The following is a 22079-nucleotide window of genomic DNA, read 5'->3' on the forward strand; positions in this document are numbered from 1 at the left end:
TCCTGGCACTGCCCAGCAGTTCTGTGCTGTCTCCGTTACATGTGTCAGCCCACAGCAATTCCATGAATCTCTTCCAGGCACAGGAACGTGGGGTTTCATTCCCCCCTGCTCTCAGTACCCACAGAACATCACGCTATAAAAAGCACCTTGCATTGCTGGGCTGGGGGGAAGGACAATGTGCAAACAGGATTTCTCTGCCTTACTTCCTGGCAGGATCTGGGGAGGGTCCGTGGGTGGCTCTGCTGGAGTGTTTGGCTGAATTTAACAACCAGATCATGCACTGCCCTTGGAGCCTTGGGATACCAGGCAGCTAAAACAGGCTGGTGAGGAATAAAAAATCTCCACCCCTGACCGTTAAGCACAGGCCACTGGAACATCCTGACTTGCATATCAAGCGTGTGTGACGAGTTACAATATTAGTAATGAGAACGCTAATTATCATGGATGCGTTATTTATTTGTCTGCTCACTCAAAATTTACAGAGGGGGGAAAAGAAATCTTTCAACATTTACAAGAAAGCAATTAGGACAGCAAATGGATTATTTCTCTTTAAACCTATGAGAAAATGCTCAGTGCATATTTCCTCTCTAATTTGTCTGCACTCAAGGATCTATTTTTGGAAGTCTCCCTAGACTGTATTGTAGCACCACATGTACTGTAATGGCATTTTAATTAGCCCAGAGAGCTGGAAGATGCACTCTGCATCCGAAAGAGAGGCAGCCTAACAAAATGAGAGCATCCTTCCCTTCTCAGAGATTTACAGCAGCTCTCAGGCTGAAATACCAATTATGGCTTCAACTGGAACCGACTGCGAGTGCTGTAAAAACCCAGTGCCTCACCCGGCCCGTGGAACCCCACGGCAGCAAACCCGGGCTTTAAGCACTATTTACTCCTCCTTTAAAGGTAGATGGTAAAATTAAAAATGCTGCAGCCACACAGGGGCAGAATGGGGGACAGGAGGAGGGGAAACAAGTGAAAAAGGGACGGATCTGTCCAAGTTATCACAACACCCATCTAGATGAAAGTTAATCCAGTTCTGTTCATATGGAGTAATTCTTTAATTATTAGGATTATTATAACTACAGCTAATATTGAAGTGAGCCACCTTGCCTTGCCAGTGGGTGACATCATCATGCATCACCAATCACCACCACCAGGATGGTCTGGTGTGTGTATATATATATATATATTTAATTTGCCTTTATTCTGACTCCTTGCTTTGGATGCAGTAGGAAGTAGGTCAGGCGGGTAGCTTCCTCAGTTCTGGAAGAGGTTGGCACATGTGGAATAGCAAACCCCCCTCATGCCCTTGACAATCCTGATTGCTCCAGAGACATTTCAGAGTCCAGATGTCAGCGGGGGGTTCCACCAAAGCCAGGAGCCCACCCCAGCACCCAGCACTTCGCTAGAGAAAACCAGGATGGGGTTCAAGCTTTCTTTTCCATTAGAATCCACACAAATACCTCACAAGAATCTGAAGATACCCAGGCGAACATTTACAAGAGCTTGATACTGCTCTCTTACCCTGGACCTTGTAAAGACAAATCCAACAGGTCACAGTTTGGTTAACATCAACATAAAAGCATAAAAGGAAAAATGAAAAAGTTCAAGGCCAGGCTGGATGGAGCTCTGAGCAACCTGATCCAGTGAGTGGCACCCTGGCCATGGCAGAGGCTTGGAACTGCACGGTCTTGAAGGTCCCTTCAAACCCAAACCCTCCTGGGACTCTAATGCTCAGCAGCTGTTAACACAAAAAGCAACATTTAATTTATTACAAGGAAGTTATCCTAGAAGCCAAAATACCTAAGAAGTGTTTAAACAGGAAGCTGTGGTCCTGCAGGCGTTGACAGACTGATATCCAAATGACAAGACACCACTTCTCAAATGCTAAACCCTGGAAGCATTGTGTTCCACTTCCTATGCCATTATTTTCCTTAATTCTTTGCAGTGGGAGGATAAAGCAACTCCTCCTAAACATGACAATCTTCAGCCTCCTCAGCAGACTCCGATGACTTCATCCGCACAAAACTGAGGAGATGTGTCACTTTGGAAATCCAAGGGAATAAAATAATCCTTTACATGCAAATGCAAGTGAGCAGAGGCTCGGAGTAACCCACCCGCTCCATCAAGGAGGTTAAGGCTCCCTCCCTGGCATCATTACAGCAAGAAGAAGGAGCTGCCCATTCCAGGAGATTTGCCTCCCTTCCATTTCGGACGAGGAAAGCCAGAACCCCCCACAGCCAGCCTTCCCACTGCCCCCCAACAAAGAATGCAGGGAAGGAAAAATAAAACACCTTAAAGGAAGAGAATCTATGGAACATTTTTTTATGCCTATTTTTTTCTTCCAAGTGGAAAAAACCTCACTTATTTAAGTTGGTTTTCATTCCACTTTACCGTAGCTGGTTTCAAAATCAGCTCATTTGGTCCATAGGAAGTAACTATGGAAAGCCAGGCAAAATTAGGGCTAAGCTCAAGCACACCCCTAAAGGTAACAGCATCCGGATCACCAGTGGCACCTTGGACACGGAGGATGGCTCAGGAGGGACGGGAAGCCCCGCAACGCCCCTGCTCCCACCCAGCAGGCACACGCACCTGGCAGCCAGGAGCAGCGCAGTGTCCCGACCATCGCAAAGGGCAGCAGCCGCACTCCAGCGCCCGGCTGCTCTGCTGGGCCAGCCCCAGCCCGTCCGGCCTCGCCAGGGTCCGGCAGTAAAGGCTGAGCTCTGGCTTCCCCTGGCAGGCACCGCCCCCGGAGTGACATTCCCAGGATGGGGCCGCGTCCCAGAGCCGGCTCTATTTCGGGCTCTGCTGGGCACGGTGACAGGAGGCCTCTGCTGGTGGCCACCCGACACCTCCCCCTGCCCAGCGCAGAGCAAACCCCAACACTCAGCTCAGGGCTCCCGGGGCACTGCGGGACTCGAGGTGGGATCTGCAGGCTCCACCGTGTCCTGATGTCACACCAGCCCCAGGCGAGGTGCTGCCCGCAGGATCAGCCTGGCACTTTGCACTGCACGTCCCCCTTATCCCAGCCTTACCCCATAGAGAGCCACCAGGATCAACAGCAGGCAGCAGGAAAAGCATCCCTATGTACCTGTCCCTGACATAAGTTCCTTATCACAAGGGCTGGAGCCCCTCTGCTCCGAAGCCAGGCTGGGAGAGCCGAGGAAGACAAGGCTCCAGGGAGAGCTCAGAGCCCCTGCCAGGGGTCCAGGAGAGCTGGAGAGGGACTGGGGACAAGGCATGGAGGGACAGGACCCAGGGAATGGCTTCCCACTGCCAGAGGGCAGGGCTGGATGGGATATTGGGAAGGAATTGTTCCCTGGCAGGGTGGGCAGGCCCTGGCACAGGGTGCCCAGAGCAGCTGTGGCTGCCCCTGGATCCCTGGAAGGATCCAAGGCCAGGTTGGACACTGGGGCTTGGAGAAGCCTGGGATAGTGGAAGGTGTCCCTGGCCATGGCAGGGGAGCCACTGGATGGGCTTTGAGGTCCCCTCCCACCCACACCCCTCTGGGATTCTGTGATTCCGTAACACCTGCCATTATCTGCCAGCTTAGATTGTCTGTATATATCATCTTCATGTCAATTATGTGCAGATTTCTAAAATTTGGACTTCAGATATTTTTAAATCCCAGATTAAAAAAAACAGACTCCCATTTCAAAGCATCTAAAAGTAGATTCCACTTTCACAGACTTGGTGGAACAGCAATTTTCCCACTTGCAACGAAGGAGCCCAGACGCCGCTTTTCATGACTATAAATATATTCATAGATATTTTCCCTGGCACAAAGCACTTCAATTTTAAAGGCAAGAGATTCATCAACTCTTCTGGAGAGCTTCATCCTTTTGCTGCTTTGATTCTGTCAGTGAGCACACGCTCCTGGCAGGAGTGGAGGAGGGCACAATCTGCCACCATCTGCAGGGTGCAATCCATCTGAAAAGGTGACTGTCCTCAAGAAATTAGCATAGTCCAAGCATTTAACTTCACTCTGGAATATTATGTTCAACCAACAGGCACTTTCCAGAGCCATTCTGCAAAATGTTCCTGCTCCCTGTGTGGTGCTGGGATCTTTTGGTTTTAAGTTGTAACGCAGCCGTTTAACAGAAGTAGCTAAAATTTTCCATCCTTCTTGGGAGGTGAACAGGATAAAGGCAGGATTCCGCCCTCCCGGTTAAATGTTTCTCCAGGAGATCAGTGTTATCAAAGTGAGGTGTTTAATCTGCTGAGACAGGTCCTGTGAACTTCAGCACAGTAAAAAAAGCCAAACTCCCCAGGACTCCCTCGGCATTCAGCAGGAGAGGTGCTGCTGGCACCCAGCCACTCCCCAATCACCCACTATTCAGAACACACAGATCCCCATTGGAGAGCCACAAATCCACAGACAGAATGCCCCTTTGATCCAAATGTTCCAGCAGGTTTTTCAAAACTGATTGCTGATTTAAGAATGAAGCAAGGGAAGGGGGGTGTGGGGAAAGCACCTTGAAATTATCTGCAATTGTCAGCAGTGGGAGAGAGGCGAAGCACATTTTCAAGGCAGGAGAGAAGGTTCAGTAGCCTGCTTAATTTTCCCTTCTCTCTGGATGAATAAACTGTCAGGAAGAAATCCAGCTGAAAGATAGCCTGGCTCTTCCACAGCTTCAAATGAGGCTCCAGCTCCTGCCCACACGCTCACAGGACATGATGTTCAAGCTAATGAGATGCCATGGGAAGAAAAGGCTTCCCTCCTTCCAGAAGGGAACAAACTGTATGTGACGGGAAGCAAAGAGCATAGATTGCCTTTCAGCCCCATGCCTGGCTAGCACACGAGCTAAATAAGGCTGTTCCACACAAGTGATGATTCTGGGGAGGCTTAGGATGGATCTCAGGAAAAGGTTCTTTCCCCAGAGGGTGCTGGGCACTGCCCAGGCTCCCCAGGGAATGGTCACAGGCCCTGAGGCTGCCAGAGCCCCAGGAGTGTTTGAACACCACTCCCAGGGATTCCCAGGGTGGGATTGTTGGTGTCTGAGGGGTTGGGCTTTGTGATCCTTGTGGGTCCCTTCCAGCTCTTGGAGATTCCGTGATTCCATGAACTATTTCAAATGCAGGCTGCATCCAGAGGTTCTGATCCTTTCCAGTGCAGAAAAGGGACATGAGGACACTTATTCAGCAACCCGCTACACTCATGCTAACCCAGGAAAAATTCCTGGATGCAGCAGAGATTGCAGGGAGAACTGAGGCAAAGGAAACTGAGGCTTGGAGCCCTCCCTGGACACTGCTGGCAACGGGAACCATCCAGGATTTCAGGACTAAGCAGATGCCTTCTGGCCTTGGGAGCTGCCTGAGCACATGGCAGAACTGGAAAGAGCAGAGGGAAAAAAAGGGGGGATTTTTCACTGAGGAAAATAAATATGGAGACATGGAAACAGGATGATCAGCAAACAGATCAGGCCTTGGGTTTGATGGAGCAGTGGCTGTCAGGCTCCAAAGGCTTTCAGCCCCAACCTTTCCCAGTGCTCCACCACCCTTTCTGCTACACCCACCGTTTTTCACGATGGAAAACTCATCTTCACACACAATATCACATCCAAGCCTGCAACAGCATAACATCTGTGGCTCATCAGGGAAAAATCCTTTCGGTCCAACATTTCAAGGGTAGCAGACTAGCCGACCGTGCTAACAAGCAGCCTGAACTGCAAGTCACCCCACACCTGCTGGAGACAACAATGACATGTTTGAGTGCCACTCTCACTCTAAAAAAGGGAAAAGGACAAGTTTTCTCCTTGCTTTGCTCAGTTTTCAAGCAGGTGCACATAAAAATTGAGCAAGTGTGTGCACAAAGTTTGGACCAAGAACTACTGGAACCCAGAAATCAAAATCCTGTCCCAACATGCTAATTCAGGGTGCTCAAAACAAAACTGGAGACAGTGCTTGGTCAAAATCAAAATCATCAGTTCAACAATCCTGGAAGTACACAAACAAACAGCAATTAAACTGATCAGGCAGTTAAAACCAGTCATGTCTAGAGACCATAATCCAAACTTCACCATTGGCTCTTCACCCTCAAAAGAAACAAACCCCCGTGAAGTTCCAAGCACCAAGGGTTACTTTTAACTAAAGATAAGAACATGGAGTCATTCATCAAAAAGACTGTTGTACTGTAAAATACACAAATGGAGTATTTCTGTGGGAATTACTGCCCTTAAACTAGAGCCATGAAGAAACTGGACACTTTCTGCAGAGAACTCTGGATGGAGACCACCAAATCCTAACCCAGAGAGCAGCTCCCAGCACCCACCCTCAGCACCTCCTTTGACTCATCCTGATGATGGTAAGCAGCAGAAAGCTCCAACGGAGGAAAATGTCACCACTGCCACCAGAAAGGCACAATCCACAACTCCCTCGCACTCAAAAATTCCCTTTATTCTGGTTCTATGGCACATAAGGGGTTCACACCAGCTGAAATGTTCCTGCAATGCATAATGGGTTTTCCTTACCACAATGGATCATTATTCCATGGCGATCTAATCTAGTAATAGTAGATAATACCAGTAATATGGATTTGCTTTAGTAAAAGCATTTTAAATTGCATTAAACACAGTAACACGAGAACGGCACATTTTGAAAATGGATATTTCTAATTCCTGGTGTGTAGAGGAGCAACTCCTGTTTCCAAGCCAAGGAGAAGCAAGGCTGTCTTAACACAAGGCCAACCCAAAATCATGGAATTGCAGAAAAGGTTGGAAAGGCCCTCCAAGATCATTGAGTCCAACCATCAACTCAGCACCACTGCTAAACCTCGTCCCCAGGTGTGGCCTCAACGCTGGACTTTATGTTCAAAATAATGTGACAAAGAGGAGAAAACAAACTAAAAAGCATTTTAATGAGAATTGTTGTCTGTTCTTTTAGGACACAGAACTTTTACCCGCAAGATGCAGCCTTCACAGGGGGCTGAACAGCACCAAACCACCTCTGGGCTGCGCTTCCGTAAGTGGATTGCTCCAGGTCTGTCTGGAGACAGCCTTCACAGGGAATCAGGAATCTCAGGAGCTGCAACACCCAGGGGACCTCTGAGTCCCTGAGGATCCCTCTGAGTGAACAATCAGCATGATGAAATACTTTTTGTGTGTTACAAAAGGAAATAGATGTTCTAAAAAGTACTCAGCAGAGGTCTCCAGATGTAATTGTGAGTGGGTGGTTTAGGCTGGGAGGGACATGAAAGCTCATCCAGTTCCAACCTCCCTGCCATGGGCAGGGACACCTTCCACTAGCCCAGGTTGCTCCAGTTCATTTGAACTCATTTCTGTGTCATTATGTTGGGTTTTGCTTCATCACTGCAAGTAGAAAAGTGTAAATTAAGATACTTGGGTTTACTACTTAAGTTACTCCTTAAGGCACCATTTACTCAGAAGTAGTCAGGCAAAAAGGGGATGATTTTGGGTTTTGTTTTCAGGGCTTTTTTCTTAATCTGGAGTTATTTCTCTCCCATTTCTTGCCTTAAAGCCATGCCTCCCATAGCCCTCTGTGTGCCCTGAACAAAATCCAGCTGGCACCTCCCAGAAATCCATCAGAATTCCTTTAGAGCTTCTGCAGCCAAGAGGTCCCTGCTTATCATGGGAGGGAGAAAATGAAAATATGATCAGCAAATAGGGAAGTGGGCTCCACATAATAAACCTGAAAGAATGTGCTGGACCTGGAGAAAAGGAGGATCAATTTTCTCATTCCCTAGAACCAGTGCACATTGTGAGCCTGAACATATTATCCTACCTGGATGTTGTTTAAAATAAGAAACCACAGTGACTACAAATTTGCTAAATAGCAAATACCTCCATTCGTTTTGGCTGCATCCTCCAGTGTTTTACACCAACAGCTACCTCTGGGCTGCCTTCCTCCAGCCACTGATGGAGAATCCATCCCCGGCCGTTTGTTGGCCGGAGGCACTGCCATGCTGACATTCCCATCAAGCCAGCAGTGCCAATCAATGGCCTCCCCAAAAAAATCAATCCTGGCCCACATTCTAATTTCCCCCCACAACACCCAGCCAGCAGGAATTGTTCATCCTTTGTGCACCACGAGCAAAGGAGCAGCTGAAAACACTTGACATTTGTCAATGCAGATAAGATTCCCTCAGCGCTGGGTACTGGTGTTCACTCCTGGTACTGGAAATGCATCCAGGCAGGGCTGGTCCCAGCATCGCTGCAGCTCTGTACAAGGACTCATCCAATCCAAAACCTTTCAGAGAGCCAGAGAACATCCTGAAAGGAACCCACAAGGACCATGGAGTCCAAGCCCTGGCCCTGCACAGACACCCCAACAATCCCACCCTGTGTATCCCTGACAGCATTGTCTAAACGCTCCCAGAGCTCTGGCAGCCTTGGGGCTGTGCCCATTCCCTGGGGAGCCTGGGCAGTGCCCAGCACCCTCTGGGGGAAGAACCTTTTCCTGATATCCAGCCTCACCCTGTGGTTTGATCCCTCTCTGCTGCACGTTAAGAAGCCACCAAGTAACACAAATAAATCCTCACTGCTTTCCCTCAAACGCCTCCTCGATACCCAAGGCATGTCCTTGGACAGGTTTTTTTGAACATCTTGTTCTCAAGCCACAGTTTAAAATTCACTGTACCCCTGCATCGCTGTCATCCTCTACTCCTGTCTCTAGCGTACATGAGGTTTGACCTTTTCAGATTTACATTTACAGCGTTCACAATCCTTGTGAGCTTTGCTACAGACGGAAAAAAAACCGAGTTGAGAGGAATTTCTGGAATGGTGACTGGGCTGCTGATGTTTCCTAAGGCAAAACACACACTGCTTCTATTCCAGCTTCCTAATACCCTGGTAAACAAGAGAAAATTGATTGACAAAGGAACCCTAACTAGCTGGAATCTTCTGAAAGATGGAAAACAGACTTCCAGGGCTGCCCACACAAGAGAAGAAGCTTCGGCAGTCACTGTTCAAGGGTAGCACAAACAATGCTCTAAATGAAGAATGCAGCAGGAAAAAAAATGCAGCCCAGCAGCTGGATTTCCAACTGAAGGAAGGCAAGCCAGGCACTTCCAAAAGTATCTGTATCCAGCCTCATGCTTCTCCCTTTCCTTTGTGCTGCAGATGCCGTGCTTGTTTTCCTGGTATCCTTGATTTATGTGGATCCCTTCCACCCAGCTGTCTCAGCAGCACACAGAGCCTCACTGTGTTCCCAGGCTGTGGGAACCCCAGCCTGGAGCAGATCTTCCTCTTCCATCCAGCCCCCAGAGGGAGGCAGGCACGCTTTTCCTAACGCATCCACCACATACAACACAGGCACAAACCCCAAAGCTCTGGATTTTAACAAGGCTTGGGGGGACAGGACACAGGGATTGGCTTCCCACTGCCAGAGGGCAGAGATGGATGGGATACTGGGAAGGAATTGTTCCCTGGCAGGGTGGGCAGGCCCTGGCACAGGGTGCCCAGAGAAGCTGCCCCATGATTCCTGGCAGTGTCCAAGGCCAGGCTGGACACTGGGGCTTGGAGCAGCCTGAGATAGTGGGAGATGGTGGACCTGGATGAGTTTTAAGGTCCCTCCGAACCAAAACCATTCCATGATTCTGTGATTTGCCGGCACTCCCATCCTACGAGACCATATGAGAGCAGAAACAGGCTCTTGGAGAAGGATGACCAGCTCTGGATAGCAATGATCCTCCTCAGACATTGGTATTCCTTGGCTCATGAAGGCACCACAAACTTCGGCTTCCTCAGCCCTAAATGCCCTTCAGTGCTAGAGAACACCCGTGCCCAAATTACCCCTTCTGATGTGTCTCGTTTTTAACATGGAAAATAATGGGCACAAAGAGGAAAGGCTGAGTTCAAGGAATGGCAGCATTCCCCAAGCCACTTTTCCAGACCTCCTACCCCAGACCTGCCACCCTGCCAGTCACTGGTCTCCTACCAAATCATGGAATCATTAAAGCTGGAAAAAACATCTAAGACCAAGCCCAACCATTCCCCTAACACTGCCAAGTCCACCACTAAACCACGTCCCCAAGTGCCACATGCACAGTCTGGAATAACTTTGCCTCAAAACAAATTTATCTGCCATTTATAATGAATGGGTGAGATCCAAAATATTTTATATTTAATCACCTTTTGATATTTCCAGCACAAGACACCAATGTGCTTGTTCAACACTGTTACAGATCAGAAACATCTGCCTCTACTTTTAGCACTTTTATTTCCTAGAAGACTCCTGCTATGCACACTCCATCTGTCTTGCTCACCATCAATAAAATCCATTGATCAGCGTCAGCCACCAAAGCCCAGCAGAAAGGTAAAGAGAGGATAAGGAATTGAGAGCTGACTGCAAAGGAGGCAGCTCCTGGGGCAGAGGATGTGGGATTACTGTGGGCAGGGAGATGGGTAGCACAAACTATAGGAAAGGTGAAAAAAAGTAAGAAAACAGGACACAGCTGGTTAAAACAACACCTCCCTACTCCTGCTTGGGGGTGAGAGCTGCGTTTCAGCTTTGCTTGGGAAGCTCTGCCTCTGAAAGGGAGACTTCACAGTACCCGCAGGCTGTTGAGCAAAGCAGCCAAAGAAGTGAGAGCCATCAGCAGAGCTGTGTCCCACCAGAGGGGGGATCACCCAGGGACCAGCTGCTCCTACTCTCCCCCGTCCTTCCAAAAACCAGGCAGCTGAACAGGGCATGGGGGTTTCTCCAGCAGTTTGGAATATGCTGTGTGCACAGTTCTCTCAGTCTGAGTGCCATGTCCTGAAAAAACACAGCAGGAAGCAGAAGCAGCACCTTGAAGTCTTGAAAGGATGGCTGATTTTTTCACCCCAAGAAATTGAAAACTGTAGGGTGCCAAGAAGAGAACAAACTATCAACAGGCTGCCAGGTTATTGTACTGCTGCTTAAACTGTGATTACCACCACAAATTCCATCATCTGGGGCTAGGTGGAGCTCCGAAGAGATGTGTGGGATTAGAGATTAGTTCAGACAGTTTGAATTACTCCCTCCACGCTTGGAAGGAGATGTAGAAGAGAGGGGAGTTTGGGGGGGCTGTTTTTAGTTTCTTTGGTGTCCTCCAGCCTGGTCTCTCCTTGATTCACTTCATTTCTACTCAAACAAACCCTGGCCATGCATGGGCAGGATGGGCTATCCAGGATGTGGAGCTGTGACCGCACGGGCAGCTCCGTGGCCACAAGTGCTGGAGGCACCAGCCCTGCCCTGTGCCTCAGCTAATGGGAGAGCAAAAAAGGCACCAGGAAAGGGGCACAGAAATGGGGGTTTTCCAAACAGGCCCCAAACCATGCCCCCAAGTGCCACATCCACACACCTTCTCACTTCCAGGCATAGGGACTCTATCATTGCCCTGGGAAACCTGGTTCAATGCCTGATCACCCTTTCAGGGAAGAAACTTCTCCTAATATCCAATATCCTAAACCTCCCCTGGCCCAGCCTGAGGCCATTCCCTCTCCTCCTGTCCCTGCTCCCTGGGAGCACAGCCCGACCCCCCCCGGCTGTCCCCTCCTGTCAGGAGCTGTGCAGAGCCACAAGGTCCCCCCTGAGCCTCCTTTTCTCCAGGCTGAGCCCCTTCCCAGCTCCCTCAGCCCCTCCTGGAGCTCCAGCCCCTTCCCAGCTCCGTTCCCTGCCCTGGACATGCTCCAGCCCCTCAGTGTCCCTCTTTTCACAAGGGGTTCAGAAGTGACCCCAGGATTCCAGTGTGGCTCCCAGAGAGGGGGAGCTGAGCCAGTTCTCAGAGAGGGCAGCACCTCAGGCCAGGTTCCCTAAACACACATCAAAAACCATGACCTAAACCACCCGAGGCAAAGCTGGTTTTACTCTGCGGACACCGTTCGAAACACAAGCTGGTGGGTTTTATTCTGCATACACAAAATCATCATCTCTCCTCAGAAGTAGATGCTCTTTATGAAAACCACCACAAAGGACTTTGAACCTGCAGTTTGGAAACACACAGACCCAAGGGGTTCTTGTTTACCCACAGTTCAGGAATCTTCCCTCTTAAGGAGCACCAGTGTGGAGCTGGTGATCCACCCCCTGCCATGGGCAGAGGCACCTTCCACTGTCCCAGGCTGCTTCAAGCCCTGTCCAGCCTGGCCTGGGACACTGCCAGGGATCCAGGGGCAGCCACAGCTGCTCTGGGCACCCTGTGCCAGGGCCTGCCCACCCTGCCAGGGAAGGACTTCTCCCCAGCATCTCATCAAAACCTGCTCTCCTTCAGCTTAAGGCCAATCCCCCTCATCCCAGCACTGCATGGCCTTGTGAAAAGTCCCTCTCCAGCTTTCTTGTCAGAAGCATTCCCTTCCCCATCTTGCTCCTGCATCTCATTTCTGCCTCTGCGATAACTTTTTGATTGAAGCAAAACAACTGAGCCTGCAGACCAGCAAAAGGATTAATTAAAACAAAATAATAATAAACAACCCCCTCCACATAATCTAATAAAATCTAATACAAATTAAAACCCGTATTCTGAAGTACCAGGAACAAGTCAGTCAACACTGACTTTATATTTCCAAAGGACAGAGAGCCTTTGCAGAGATTCTCAGAAATAAACCATTTTCATTTCAAGTCAAAACCCCAGCTGGAAATTCTAGTCATACATACCTTAAGAGCTGGACTGGATGATCCTTGTGGCTCCCTCCAACTCAGGATATCCTGAGATTTTATCATTCGATTTTTCACCAGTTTTTGTCTGTCTAATCCCTAGGAAGAGCAAGAAGCCAGGCTCCAGCCTGCCCGCCAAGAGCACTCCAGCAGCTCTGTTGCCAAAGGGTAAAAGGCTTCCTGAAGCATCTGCAGTTCTCAAATAAAAGGGAACATCACTCACTAAACCAGCATAAAACAGTAGGTCCTGGCCTATGGATTCTGTGTTAATATTGACAGGTTGGAGCTCACAAGTAGCACTTAGAAGAGTGAAAGAATAAAGAAAAACCCAACACGAAGACTTTTTGTTGTGAAGAGATTAAAAAAGTTGAGGAGCAAATCAAGGACCCAGAAAATGGTGAAAAAAAGCAGAAATGTCCCCAGAAAACTTCCAAGTGTAGTCCTAAGTTCAAGAATGACAGCATCCCGGAGTATTTAACAATTTCCACTTAAGTCAAGCTAATAGAAAGATTGAACTTTAATTTCCACTGAATTACTGCCAAAAGCTTTCCTTTAGCTGAGGATGGAAAAAGCATTCTCCCTCCTGCCTTTTCAGCTTGTTCAGGATACACAGCAAGGAAAGGAGATTTTTCACAGGGGCGCAGAGTAACAGGACAATGGGGAACAGCCTTGAGCTGGAGGAGGGCAGGGATGGATGGGATATTGGGAAGGAATTGTTCCCTGGGAGGGTGGGCAGACCCTGGCACAGGGTGCCCAGAGCAGCTGTGGCTGCCTCTGGATCCCTGGCAGTGTCCAAGGCCAGGCTGGACACTGGGGCTTGGAGCACCTGGGACAGTGGAAGGCATCCCTGCCTTTTTGTGCAGGCTGCCCTCTCCCTCACTCCTCAGCCTTAATTGCAGCCATCCCCAATTTCAAAATGCAGCTGTCCATAAATCAAAGGCCAGCAGGGGCTTCACAACAATCCAGTCCCTGCAGCTGTGGCTGCTGAGCTCCGGTGCCTCCCAGGCAGGGGAGCAGCAGCAGCAGTCTGGGCAGGTGCCCAGCTCCCCTCAGGCCTCGGGCTGTATTCCTGAGGCTTGGGTAGCCTGGAAAGCAGCGTTAGGCAGCCATGGATCCATGAAAACACTGGGGCATTAAGCAGCCGCTTGTTCTGTATGACAAGGTGAGTCAGAAGATGCTAGAAATCCACTGAGGTGCTTCATAAAGCAACTAGAACTTGTTAAAAACCCAGAAACCCAAGCAGAACTTCTGCCCTAGGGATCCAGGATCCACCTGACTCCAGAGAGCTTTCCTGTCCTGTCTCCCACCCCAGCCAGGCTGAGGACGGGCAGCTCCCTGGGGAGCTCCTAAACACCTCTGACACGCACTTAAACAGGGACAAGGATCATTACAAAATTCCACACAGAGACCTATTTGATAGAACCATAAAATCAAGAAAAGCCCTCTGTGATCATCAAATCCAACTGTTCCCTCAGCATTGCCAAGGCCACCACTAAATCATGTCCCCAGGTGCCACATCCACTTGTCTTTTAAATCCCCCCAGGGATAGGGACTCCACCACTGCCCTGTGGACAGCCAGTGCCAGGGACTACCTCCAAGGAGTAAAACCAGCTGGGAACAAGATCCCCAAGTGTGAAGAATGAGGGAGGCAGGCCTGTGAGTGTTCATTTCCATGGGGAAACTCTGAGGTTGTCCAAAACCTGCCAAAATTAATGATCAGAGAGTCCAGAGCGGGAAAAGATGGGTGGAGGGGAAAAACCCTGCATGCTCTCTAGTGTTTTATCAACATTTATTGATTTATTTTAAAAGCTGGGTGGAACACAGGGAATTAATAGACCACCATATGCCCATGTGCTGCATCTGCTACAGCGATTTATTCTTATAGTTCTTTTATTACCTTCTTTGGGAACTGAATGAGAGAAGGATCAGCATCCCGACACTTGGAAATTAGCTCGTTTTCACAACTGTTAGCAGGAAAGCAGGAATTAATTCTCTAATTCCAGCCTGAAAAATAGTGAGAGCAAGCCCAATGAAGAAAATAAAAATAAAAATTGTGTTTGTAAGAGGAGGGGGGGGGGAAAAGCACTTGGAAGAGCAGTGGCCTTATTATGCTGGCAAGGCTACAGCCCATGAGATCAATGTTTTGATGAGCACAAGGACCTGTGCCAGAGGGGGACGGGAAGCAGGAGAAGAGACTTCAATGGGCTGAAAGGACGGAGAGAGGAAGAGGCAGGGAAATGGTTTGGGAATGAACTGGGTCAGGGGTGCGTTTAGGACAAGAGAGAGCAGGGAATGCCTGGACAGGGACATGGGAGCAGAGCAGGACCTCAGCTAGGGCTGGGAGGAAAGAGGAGAGGAGAGAATGTGGTCACACTCACCTACAAGTTAAAGAGGATACTTAGAAGTGGAAAAGAAAGGAGAAGGATTTCCAGTGGACTTTGCACACCACAAGAGAAGCACCATCTGCTCAAGGCAGCCCTCATCAGGGTGGTTCAAAGGGAACCCAGAAAACCTCAGCTAGCTCCCAGGAACAGCTCTGTATCCACCTTGGAGACCTCTCTAAGGTACCAGAGATTTGAAGTGAAGAGCAGATAAGATTCCCCTGGGGTTTGGCTGTTTTGGGGGGTTTTTAGCACCTCTCCAAAAGCCTTCCTACACAGCAGCAGCAGCATCGAGTCGTGTCCCACCCCAGGGCTAAGTTTGCCAATGGGATTTATTTCAGGGCTTGCAATCCCCCAGGAGCTGGGAGCTGCATTTTGGCACTGCCTCTGCCTGGCTCATGACCCCATGGCAGTCACAGTTTCTAGGTCAGAAAGAGGATTCTGTAACAATCACAGAATTTATTGAGGAGGAAGACACCCCGCAGGGATCGTCCAGTCTGGCACCTGACCCTGCACAGGACAACCCCAAGAATCCCACTCTGTGCCTGAGAGCGTCGTCCAAACGCTGCTGGAGAAACTTTAATTTGATTGAAATTCTTATTAAGAAAAAACAAGAAAACGAAACCCACAGGTAATGAAATGCAAAGATAAACCTGCATCCCTTCACACAAAAGCACTCATCACAGCAAGCCCTGTGCTTCCACACCGAGACCTGATGGGTCAGCCTCTCGAAGCCAAGCCCCAATCCCTGCACTCCAACCTGAATTTATACACCCGGCATCCCGCGGGAGAGGGCTGGAAGGGGAGGAACACGGCTCCCTGAAAGCACAGGCTCTGTCCCCGGAGCTGAGCCCGGCCTGCCGGAGAGGAGCCGCTGGAAGCAGCGCTGCCCCGGCCTGGTGTTCCGGGCTGCGAACAAAGGCGCCCTTAAATGTGGTTTGATTGACGCAAATCAGAAGCTGAGCGGGTGATTCATCGCTGTCGGAGCACAAAACCAGCGCGGGGCCAACTCGCCGATGCGCTCCGACCCTCAGCGCTGCGGGGCCGCGCTCAAACCGGGCCCCTCAGGGAAGGGAGGGGTTCTCCCCCCTCCTCCCCCCCCTCCAAAGACATTCTGGATTTTCCCAGGTTGTAATAAATCTTCGGACACGAATGCGTAGTTAGCAGGGCGCTGTACCTCCCCACAGCCAGGCAGGGAAGATCAGTGTGTCAAATACAGTAAAGGCAGAATCCCGGGGCAGCTGAGGGATAACCCATGGCCACATCCCAGCCGACTCCTGCCGCTCTGACCTTTCCATGGCCGACCCCAGCCTAGTCCCTCTCTCTCCGCTTCCCCTCCTCTCTTCCTATCCCCTGAGCTTCTCCAGAGCAGGGCCAGGCTGGTTTGGGGCTAGGACAAAAGAGTTTCCCCCCCATTTTCAAAGGGGGCCTTCAGAAAGAGCCCCGAACCGCAGCTCTTGTGCTGACCCGAGGCGGCCCCTTGCCCTCCATGAAGCTGCGCACAGGGCAGCCACGGCTGTGGAGGAAGCTGGGATCACAGAACGGGACAGGCTGGACAGCAGGATCCTCCTGGAGCATACTGCAAGGATCCTTCCATACTCTGTGCATCTCAGTCCAACTCACCCAAAAGATTTACAAATTCAAGAGAAACAGCATGGATCACAAAGACCTGGAGTGGGAATTGGGGGAAGAGCTGCTGGGCCACAGGAGGGTCCCTGCTATCCTGCCGCAACCCTCGCACCACACACAAAGAGGGCAAACAAACTTCTACCATAATTAACTCATGAAAATGACACCATTACGTTCCTGCAAACAATTAGGAGACAAAAGAGAATGTACAAAGATCCTGCCAACACCACAAAACAAACTGAAGACATTGTTTCATACTAATTTTCTCATAAACCATTTCAAGGCAAACGTGACTGTAGGTAAGAAAATTCTAACATCCATGACTTCTGAGGTCTCTCATCAATCCAAGGAACACCTTGGGGTGGAAAAGTGGATTTCAGTGGATTAGGGGTAGAAAAAGGTATCAAGATCTGCCCACTGGCTTGCACCAAACCTCTGCTCCTCAGCCTTCAGCTCTGCTAGCACAGCAATCCAGGCCAAAGCCTCTGGATCCTGAGCTGGCTTTGCTGGAACAAGTTCATGTTTGCACCTGAGCTTCCCAAAGAGCTGCCCTGATCCGTGCATCACTCACAGCCGTCTGGCTCCTGGTGTTTTGAAGCCTCTCCCAGCACCACCTGGATTTCCCACCCCCTCCCCTTTTATCCCAGCTGGAATCTGGACCCAGCTGCCCCACAGTGACCCAGGGAAAGCAGCTCCGTTCAGGAACAGCAATGGAAGTGTCCTCCCTCCCAGCTCCACAAGGCTCAACCTCCATCCAACTCTGCCGTGTGGATAGCTGGAGATAAACCCTAAACCAAGCTGGCAGCAGCATCCAGGGCCCTGGGAGGAAGCAGACTCCAAGCAGAGAGAACCAGAGGCAGGCTAGATCCACATCAACATCTCAGTTCAGTGCACTCCAGGCTCCCCTCCGGGGACACTGCACCTGCAGCGGGCTAGGCTTTGTGTCTCAGGCCTCGGGCTGGATGATCCTTGGGGGTCCCTCCCAGCTCTGGGGATTCTGTGCTTCTAGGGAACAGTGCTACTCCACTACGGAGAAGAGATTTTAAATGAAGGGCAAAGCCTAAAAGAGCTTCCAGTGCCACACAACCCTTCCACCTGGTTCAAAAATGCCTTCAGCATCTCCGCACTGCTGAAGCTGGAGCAGCCTAAGGAGAAGTCATTTCATCAGCTCCAGCATTTCAGAACTAACTCCTGAGGGTGAAAATAGAGAGGGAGGGGGAGCAGAACACAAGGAGAGATTTCTCAGAAACACATTACCACGAAAGAGTGAAGCACACAAAGTTTAATCCCACAGCACTGCAGTTGTCACCCCTCCTCAGGTTCTGGCTTAGTCATGGCTGAAAAAAAACAACCCAAATACGACTCAAAGACAAAACCCTCCTGAAGTTTAGAAGTGCCCATGCAGTTGTGGCAGGAGTTTCCCCCCCGGCACTGCTGCCCAGGAATCTGGCAGGATGTGCCTTCAGCTGTGCTCTCCAAACAACAGATCACTTCTTATTCTTACTTCAGGAAGGGATTCTGCAGGCAGGACCCTACAAGCAGCTGCCTGCAAGAGTCAACAGCTGGAAGCCGAAGCAAATTATTTTAAAAATAGAGAGGGCAGCAGGAGATCAACATGTGAAGATCAGGACAAGGTGACAGACAAGAGCAAATACATTCATATACAGGATAAATTGCTATAGCTCTCAGGCTTTGGGGCTTAGGAAACCGTCAACGTGATGAACATCTTTAGGAAGTCCAGAAATGAAATCTTGCCTTGTTTTTGGCTTAATGCAGGAAATCAGCTTTAATGACAACCTACAGCTAGCTCTGGAGTAATTTTCTTTCTGCTTCATTGACATACATGACAAGACTTTATTAGCAGGGCTAAAATTAAAAACAAAACATTTTTCCAGCTGCACAGAAAGCTTAATGCACACACTGACACCTCAAGAAAAGAGACCAAAAAAATTATTTCAAAGCAATTCCACCACCTCTTTGTATTTCAGCTTTTCCTAGTATTTTACATCAGAAGTTTCGCACTTTGCACAACCACAGCCACAGATTTTTCATCATCAAGAATAACCACTGTCCAGCTTGTTTGCATGGAATCCCAGAATTATTGGGTTGGAAGGGACCTTAAAGCTCATCTCTTTCCAGGGCAGGGACACCTTCTACTGTCCCAGGCTGCTCCAAGCCCTGGTGTCCAACCTGGTCTTGGACACTGCCAGGGATCCAGGGGCAGCTACAGCTGCTCTGGGCACCCTGTGCCAGGGCCTCATCATCCTCAAAGTAAAAAACCCTTCTTTTTTATATCTGATCTAAATCGATCCTCTTTTCGCTTAAATCCCTTACCCCTTGTCCTATCAGTATTTTACATACCCTGTATTCCTCAACAGTGTTAAACGTTGTGATGCAAGGATTCAAAAACTTCAAATTGATAAAGAATCACCTCAAATTACACTCTGTTAAAAAAAAGAATTAATTCATTTAAAAAGAACTTTTAAAAATCAAAAGTTTTAAAAGTTAAATGGCTTTAGGCCACTGAACTAGTTTGCTGTTTGGTACCCAATAATCTTTCCACAATTTTCCAAGTGGAAGCAGTAGCTCCCAAAGGTTTCATCCTGCCAGGCATCCCTTCAACCTGGTATGGTTTTTAAAATCTTCCTGCACAAAATGTTCCTTAAAGAAATGTTTTTACAAGAATCTTTCATCTATTCAGATGCTTCTTCTAATGATAGGACTTGGATTGTGTGAAATCCTAAAAATATCGAGCTAATTCAGGATCCGTGCTGCCCAATGGGATTGGGTGGTGAGGCACTGTCACAGGCTTCCCAGGCGAACTGTGGCTGCCCCTGGATCTCTGGAAGTGTCCAAGGCCAGGCTGGATGGGATTTGGAGCAGCCTGGTCCAGTGGAAGGTGTCCCTGCCCGTGGCAGGGGGTGGAATGGGATGAGTTTTAAGGTCCCTCCCAACCCAAACCATTCTGGGATTCCACAGGGCTGGTCTATGTAACAGCCACATCTTAAAATTACAGACAATAAATCGTGTCCTGTGCAAAGATGAGAAGCCTACTCAGGGTACAGATCTTTTTCAGGGTGTTCCACAGCGCCACCTGAATTAACATTAAGAGGTGGTTAAACAGCAAAGGCCACGCTAAGGGATCCAATCCCACACTGGACATCTCAGAACAGCAAACCAGGTGAAAGACACCAGCCCAAGGAACTGCGCTCGCACCTCTGGAAGAGCTCATGTGCGTGATTTCCAGTTACCCAGTCTGCAGCAGAAATATGGGTTGGCTTTTTGCTTCCTTTTAGAAATTTTAAGCAGGAGCGATGGTTGAAAAGCTTCAGAAAAAAACCAAAAAATGCAAAACCCATAAAAGATTTTGCTTGAGCCCCTCTGTCCAGCATTAGAGAAAAGGAGAGGGAAGAGAGAAAGAGTAAGGAATTATGATTGTGGAAAGAAAATTTGGTTTTGCTAAGCTCTCAGAGTGCTGCTGCAGAGAGAAGTCACCCAAGGAAGTGATCCTGCAGCACAGCAAACCCCTCCCAGGACTGCCCCGTCCACCTCCAATGGAAACACGCAGGTAAAAACCTCCATTATGGTAAAAAACACAAATCCTAATTTACAGGAGGTCAGCAAAAGCAGAGTCCTTGACACAGTGAGCAGAGTTTTCCCCTGGCTCCAAGGAGCTCCTCCTGGAACTCCAGCTCATGGCATGATCAAGGAACAGAACTTTACTGCCTGTGTAATGAGTGGCCAGACCACGAGAGGAACATGGGAAGAAACCATTAAAAGCCAGGGATCACCGCAAATGCCGTGGCTCAAGGCTGCAGTACCTCGGCTCTGCTCTGCCTTGTGTGCCTGAAACGCCCTGTACCGGTTTGTTTGTTCATCTCGTGCTGCCCTGGCTGATTAAAAACATGTCGTTCACCCAAATAAAGCAAATATTACCATCACCGAGGAAACGTCTGCACAGCTGACCCCAGTCATGTTCCTGGTACACGGGGCTTTGACTGTGACTCAAAGAATCACCAAGTCCAGATATTTACTGTAAAACTGCACAGAACTTTCCAGATACATCAGGGATATGATTCCTGAAGAGCTTTGGCTGATCAATCACTTACATCACTTGGATACCAATTTGGCATTTACGGGAAGGAGAGAGCTGGGCGTGCTCACCTGGAGAGGAGGAGGCTCCAGGGAGAGCTCTGAGCTCCTTCCACGGCCTAAAGGGGCTCCAGGAGAGCTGGAGAGAGACTGGGGACAAGGCATGGAGGGACAGGACAAGGAGGGGTGGCTTTAAGCTGAAAGAGGGCAGGTTTTGATGAGATACTGGGGAGAAATTATTCCCTGTGAGGCTCTGGCACAGGGTGCCCAGAGAAGCTGTTGCTGCCCCTGGATCCCTGCAAGTGTTGGATGGGGCTTGGAGCAGCCTGGGATAGTGGAAGGGGTCCGTGCCCATGGCAGGGTGAGGAGTGGGATAAGTTTTACTGTCCCTTCCCACCCAGACTATTCCATAATCCCTGAAATTCAGTACAGCAGAGATCCGGGTAGGGAAGGGGCACTTTCCCATAAAAATCCCTGAGGAGCAGGGAGACTCTGAGCCCCTGCTTTCCCCGCAGTGGGAATCACTGCCAGTTTACTGAGCAGTTTTCCACCCCAGCAGAACACAAAGGCCCTGGAGCTGGCCCTTGGAAGAGGCACTGGAGCTATTTATAGCAGCTCAAGGTGTGTGCTGCCGCTGCTGCTGCAGACAGGGAGCAGCTTGTTTTCCCAGGAATTGATCTGTACAGGCGGATTATATAAACAGTTGTTTCTCGCTCATTTCCACACCGCCGGCATCTCCCGGGGTAAAAACGTGCCTGTCAATACAGCAGCTGCTCGCAGGCAGCAGAGCTGGCAGCAGCTGCGACGCCTCGAGCTGGGGATTCTAGGTGAGCTCGGGAAAGATGTTCCGAAAATACAGCTGCAAAAGCTGTCACATGCAGCTGGATGCAGGCAGAGGAGAGCCATAATCTCCTTCCACGCTATTCTTCTGCTGTTTAAAAAAGCCTAAAGCCAATTCTCTCAGTTTCACTCACCATAAATCCTTGTTTAAGCCTATCTGCACGAGCCTTTTGGATGATTTCTATGGGAAGCTCTGTGTCCAGCTTCTGTTTTGGGAAAGTCCAATTTCTCTGAAGGCTATTCCTTCTACTTCAGTAGTTATTTGCTCCTGCCTCACAGCATTCTCCAATGATTCTATCAGAGCAAATAAAGACTGGGAAGCTGCTATAAACAGGTAGAGAAGCAATAACCACACGTGTGAGCACTTTGCTTTATCTGGCATCATCCAGGGCACACCTCATCTCTTTCAGGTTAATCAGATTTTCAGAGCAGGACCCAAAAGCTGCAGTTTAACTCTACGGTATGAGGAATGTTCCCTGCACAGAGATTCCTTATCGCTTTTCCATTTTAAAATTTAATGACAAACTGGAGGAGAGAGCCAAGGCTGCAGCCTGCTTACAGTACACT

The 22079-nt window shown here is 49.3% G+C and overlaps 1 protein-coding gene across 9 annotated transcripts in view; it reads right to left on the bottom strand.

The window, feature by feature from the left end:
- Positions 1–22079, bottom strand: part of HDAC4 (histone deacetylase 4) — a 176397-nt gene that overhangs the window by 109124 nt on the left and 45194 nt on the right. For 3 of the 9 annotated variants that reach the window (XM_038142670.1, XM_038142673.1, XM_038142671.1), the window contains exon 1: positions 2593–3156. The exons of 3 other annotated variants lie outside the window; for them this stretch is intronic. In XM_038142670.1, coding sequence (XP_037998598.1) covers positions 2593–2761 — 169 coding nt within the window. In that variant the 5' untranslated portion in view covers positions 2762–3156. Of the gene's footprint in view, positions 1–2592; positions 3160–22079 lie in introns of those variants that run through there. 3 more of the 9 variants (XM_038142672.1, XM_038142668.1, XM_038142674.1) reach the window with 2 other exon arrangements.

This window comes from Motacilla alba, chromosome 7 (assembly GCF_015832195.1).
Source record: "Motacilla alba alba isolate MOTALB_02 chromosome 7, Motacilla_alba_V1.0_pri, whole genome shotgun sequence".
NCBI lineage: Eukaryota > Metazoa > Chordata > Aves > Passeriformes > Motacillidae > Motacilla > Motacilla alba.